We start from the raw sequence: 5,681 nt of genomic DNA on the forward strand, positions 1-5,681 counted from the left end.
TAGTTAACATTGTATTACTCCTTGAGCTCCAGGAGTTATTTACTGTCACAGGTAGATGCTTCAGCCTGAGGGTAAGTGTTGGCGCCGGAATGATTTAATGCTGAAATTAGGACCGGCTCACCAGGTAAATGCCTGGTATCACAGATTACTAGTCCGAGCCTGTGGACGAGTACCAGAAGTGGTTCAGAGGCTGTTCCACGTTAAATCCCGTCGTCGTGTCCTGTAGCATGAAACACAGACACTGTGCCACCCTATAAATATTACATCCCAGCGCAGGTGCACCACTGCAGGACGCAGTGTCTATTTACCTCAAACACATACGCCACGTTCTTATAGCACCATCGTTTTTGAGTTCAAACTACACAGGATCCTTTACCTAACTGCCAGATTTCCATGTTAATCTCTCAGCAGATAAGGCAAAAACCTTCTGTCTCACCATGACTTGAAAGCTTCAGGCGATTCTCGCAGAGATGGAAATAAATCTGCACTCACACACATGAATTCACCAGATTGGTGAAACAGAGACAGGTGTGCTCAGGTTGCACAGACAGGTGTCTTCAGTCACCCTAGGTGTCAGCGACCAAGCGTTGGAGCTTTGGCTCATGCTTTGAATACACAAACATATGAACACATACAAACCGATGTACCGCAACACTTTTGGACAATATTCAATCACCCTTACTTTTACAGTTTATCATGTAGTTACCTTACATAGTGAGCTACCCTGTGTAATAAATATGGTTAGTAGGTAATTATACTCAACTGAATTACCCATTAATTGCCAATGAATTACACAGTAGATTCCATGTATTACCAGCTAAATACAGCAGATAAAGGTGCATAGTCACATTAACTGATATTCCACGCTAACTTTAGCAGTTAGCTCTGAAGTAGTCCAGGCAACTTTAGGAGTTAGCTCTGAGGTATTCCAGGCAACTTTAGCAGTTAGCTCTGAGGTATTCCATAGGAACTTTAGCCGTTAGCAGGCTAACTTTAGCAGTTAGCTCAAAGGTCTCCCTTCATTGATACACATTTTTCATTCAAATGAATGAGATGTTCCTGACCGACCGAACAATCTTGTCAGAGTGAATCACACCTTTGGATAGTAGAGTTACATGATAACCTCCAGCTTATCCAAGAAGATGGCATTCAGCACCTGGGTGGGAATCGCTGGGTTACATCCACATTATTTATAACTTAGGGATTCAATCTGTAGCTGCCTTTAAACATTTGCACCTCTTGTGTGTCTTGTTCTTTAGTGGGTGTGTATTCACCTGCAGGATGAGTACAAAGTAATCAACAGGTTTCCCCTTCTGGTAGAGAAAGTGCTGCGGCGATCGCTTGTCATTTTCGTTAAACTTGAGCTCCTGAATGACCTGTGGGTGTCTGAGGATCCTCAGCAGGACCTTCTCTGTGATCTGGAACGGGCTGAACAAGTTCACCTCTGGCAGGATAACAAAAAGCAGAGAAAATATCAGAGCACATTCTATTATTTCTAATAGAAATAGGAGAAAAAAATAGTCCTATATCCCAGAATGTTATTAGACAATATTAGTATTGATTAGAAATACAGCTAAATGGATTTTAAATATGTATAATATTTATTGGGAAAATTTCATTTTATTGTCTTTTATAGAACTTTAAAAACTCCAGCCACTAGGAGGCAGCGTAGCACCTGAGAGCCAATCATTCAGCTGCTCTGCATCAGCCACAGCAGAGCAAACGCAAAATTTTGTGAGAATTTCCAGATCGACGATGTTACAGAAATGGCATTATATAATTTTTGTTAATGTATCGAGATATATCCTCTTATATGTATCATATCGTAAAATTCTTGCCTAGCTTAGCATTTGTTAACACAGGAGATTCACTCCTGCTGAAGTAGGATCTATGTCATCAGACAGGCTCAACTTTTTTGTTATAGTCTGAAATACACCTTGCAACTAGGTACAAAACCAGTCATACCGAATTTTCCTGTTTTCTACTTTATTATTTTCTGTTTAATTGAAGAATATGTTTAAAGTCGTAGGGAAGTGGCTATTCAAAGCATAAGATTTCCGAATTCTCACAAGTGGTGCCCGATTTTACACGAGTGAATAAAGTGAATGTGATTGGTCGTTTATCAAGAGAGCGGGGTTGTTGTGGTGGATGATTTGCAAGCTTTTCGGTTCTGGTCAGTTTGTCGGTAGCATCTTGCTAACCAGTTAGCAACTTAGTGCTAGTAGGTTCCCAATGGGAAATTCAATTGGGACCAAGTAGCACTAAATTGGTGACTTAGAAACGACACTGTCAAGGAACGCTATGGAGGAGAGAGGAGAGTTGTGTCGTAGGTCGTTGATGAGTCTTCTAATCAACGATGAGAAGACTTCTTTAACAAAATTTTTGCTATCCAAGTATTAATAGATTAATCGAAAAAATAATCGAAATATTAATCAGTTTGCAAAATAATCGTTAGTTGCAGCCCTAAATACGACACCAAAAGAAATTTCATATAAGCGAATGTTAACGATTCATTGGATGAAACAAATTTGAATATATTAAACCGTTATTCAAAAATGAATCAATTGTCCACAATTTCGTTATATCCATAAACCCAACCTATAGCTATTTGTTGAGTTGATCATAAGAGAATTAATTTAAAGTAACAACTCTAAATCTACAAGAAATTAGTTGGAAAAAAAAAGAAAAAGCGGGTGCAAATGACTTTTCTTATTTTTCTATTAGAATGACCTCATTACATTTGCCATGACTCTTAGATTTAACCCTTATGCCCTCGGACTTCACCTGTGGCTAAGAAACGATGTGCCGCCAACATCAGCTGAGGCGTTATCTTCACTTTACTGTCGCCGTCCTGCTTGAAGGCTGAGAAGTCTGGCTTGTTTTTGTGGGGGTCCACCTTCTTCCTGTTTCTGTTGTCGGCTGTAAAGAAATGGCAGTAGAAGGAGTGAGTGGCTGGAGACTGAAGAACATCAAGAACAGAAAGAAAACTGATTATATGAAAATAGAATTATATTCCTTAGGTTTTGTCTTTTAAAATGCGTGGCAGAGAGATCTTGAGTTAGATGACAAAAGGACATTTTTACAGAACCTTACATTTGAAAATTTTGAATACAAAAAAGTAAAAAATCTTTTTTGGAAACAAAATTGAATGCAATCTGACAAAAAGAGCTAAGTAACTCTTAAAACTTTTTTTTAAATCGGTTTTCAAAGTTTCATTTCTGAAATTTTTCTTTCAATTAATTGCTAGGAGCAATACTGGAAGTAAATTCACTCCATGTAGAGTACAACAGCAATACACATATAACCAGATCATACAGCCACAGTTCCCCTATATCCAGTCTAACAGAGCTTCAGCTGTTCTGAAAAGAACAAAGTGTGTAAAGCTGGTAGAGAAGTACACCAAAGGGCTTGGACCTAGAAGAGAAAAATATAAACATATTTTCCTTCCACTTTACAACTAGGTATACACTGTTCCTTATGTACGCAGGCGTAAGTTGACATTCCTTTTTGTTGAAATTTTCCTTTTGTATTCATTCTGTATATAAAAAAATCTGTGTATACAAAATAACAATAAAGTTTGTCTATGTCTGACTCTAAAAAGTCTAAAGGGTTTAAAAACTTTGTTGATAACAATGAACCTATAAAACAGAGACTGGACATAGAAAGACAGGAAGCGACCAGGAAACCAGGGACCGATGAAAACAGAGGGCTTAAATAGAGCAGAGAACAGGTGCAGGCTAAAGGCTGAAGGACAAGACAGGTGAATAGGATCTACTGAAAAACAGCTGGCTCTGGCTAAAGGCTGGTTTATGCTCAGAAACCAGGTCGTCTGCTTGTGTGTGGCAGTGAACGCAGATATGCCCCGCCCCTTCTGCAGACACTCTGGTGCACCTCTACAAAATTGCAGGTGGCCGCAGACCGTGCTGCAGACAGGAGGCCTCTAATTGGTCAAATCTACATCCGCTCTTCACTATACGTACTTCCTGTTTGGTACCTTAGTGACTTTTTATATAGAATAGCGAGGTGCGTGAGAACGCTGTGACCCTTTTTCCACCTATATGTATCCCTGCTCTTTTTGGCCCTCATGTCCCTCCGTTGTCGCACAAACTTGTCCCCATTTCCTCACCGCCTCGGCCGTATCTAGACCCAAAGCTACTTCCTGATCGTCCCTCTTGCATTGTGGCGTGGAAAATCATAGCGCAGAGCACACTTCAATATTGGGCATAAATCAAAAGTATCTGCAAATTTAAAAAGCTCACTGCGACAAACTGCTGCAGGAGGATAACCAGCCCTTAACAGAGCACAATTAACCGGGGAAAAGAAACAACAGAACCCATCAAAAAATACAGATTAAATAAGAAAACAACAGCGTGAACACTGGCAACACTAAGAAATACAAAAGAACATCAGATAGAATTATCTACAGACACTAAGCACAAGAATATTCATTCCTATAACATTCCCTAACATAGAAAAGATATCAAAAAATGACAAGAAAAAGAGATGATGATAAAACAATAAGGAAAGTGCTGAAGGACAAAATAAAAGCATAAACTAAAACCTTGAGCTCTTCAACCTAATAAAGACATTACACCTTCTACCAATGAGCCAATGTGAGAAGGATTAACGGATATGGCCACTTTCACACCATCCCAGCTAACTCTGACTCACTGTAGAGGTCCGACTCGTCCAGGATCTCTGACTTGATGATCTCCTCGATGACGTCCTCTAAGGTGACCAGTCCCAGTACCTCGTAGAAAGGGTCCCCCTCCCCCTCGTTGTTCACCTTCTGGACGATGGCCAGGTGGGATTTACCTACACAGAAGGACAAGAGGTTAACTCGAGGTTACAGCAAGCCGCTGCTCATCAACATTTTAAGACATAAATATAATCATAATAATAAGAATGTAGGACAGAGCCAGACGGGACAAAAAAGAATGAATTTGCTTTAGAGCAGAAGCTGCTTCTAAGACTTCAGTCTTCAAACAGATTTCTGCCCTAGCGAGATGAAAATAAATTTCCTTTCTTTCTTTTTTCCACTTTTCAAACATCCTTTTTGCCGTTGGATCTGTCATTGGATTTATATCACTGCCAGAGGGATGGACCGATGCCTTAATATAGCCCAGACAGGGATAAGAGCTTTAGAGAGAAAGGGGTTAGAAAAGCTGCCAGAATGAGATAAAGAGGAATGAAGTAAATACATAAGTCCACTCTTGGCTTTGCACACTAAGTGTGCTTAAAAAAAAAAAAAAAGAAAACTCTACGTGTGCACGGGCGGTGACGTCTGCCGTCAGGAGGTAAGTAAAGAAGTCTAATCAGGTCAACGGGACGGAGGCCTGTCAGCTCGTTGACATCAGATACCAGCAGCTCTAGCTTTGTTGGCTTCTAGACATGCAACTATGTGACCAAAGAAGCAAAAAAATCACACACCTCTGCTTTCTTGTTATAAAGCTTTTATTTTTCTTTTATGTACATAAGGTACCTTTTTAAAAAGTTCTTTGAACAACCTTAAAGAATAAATTTTAGTCCCTTGCTCCCTGAGCGAGACCCTTAACCCCACGCTGCTCCACACAGTGGCAGCCCCCTGCTGCCAAAGGGGATGGGTTAAACGCAGAGTTGGTGAAGATTCACAGTCATCCAGGTCATAGTCATTCCAAAAATAGAAAATTAATAACATTCCA

The 5,681-nt window shown here is 40.0% G+C and overlaps 1 protein-coding gene across 1 annotated transcript in view; it reads right to left on the reverse strand.

Annotated features, from left to right (window-relative positions):
* The window catches only part of LOC107099151 (metal transporter CNNM4-like), a 66,475-nt gene that overhangs the window by 43,054 nt on the left and 17,740 nt on the right, over positions 1–5,681 (reverse strand). Inside the window, exons 2-4 of the mRNA XM_015397166.1 lie at positions 4,672–4,815; positions 2,785–2,919; positions 1,275–1,444 (exon numbers count right to left, since the gene is read on the reverse strand). Coding sequence (XP_015252652.1) covers positions 1,275–1,444; positions 2,785–2,919; positions 4,672–4,815 — 449 coding nt within the window. The remainder of the gene's footprint in view (positions 1–1,274; positions 1,445–2,784; positions 2,920–4,671; positions 4,816–5,681) is intronic.

Source organism: Cyprinodon variegatus, unplaced genomic scaffold, assembly GCF_000732505.1.
Source record: "Cyprinodon variegatus isolate N-32 unplaced genomic scaffold, C_variegatus-1.0 Scaffold842, whole genome shotgun sequence".
In the NCBI taxonomy this organism is placed as follows: Eukaryota; Metazoa; Chordata; class Actinopteri; order Cyprinodontiformes; family Cyprinodontidae; genus Cyprinodon; species Cyprinodon variegatus.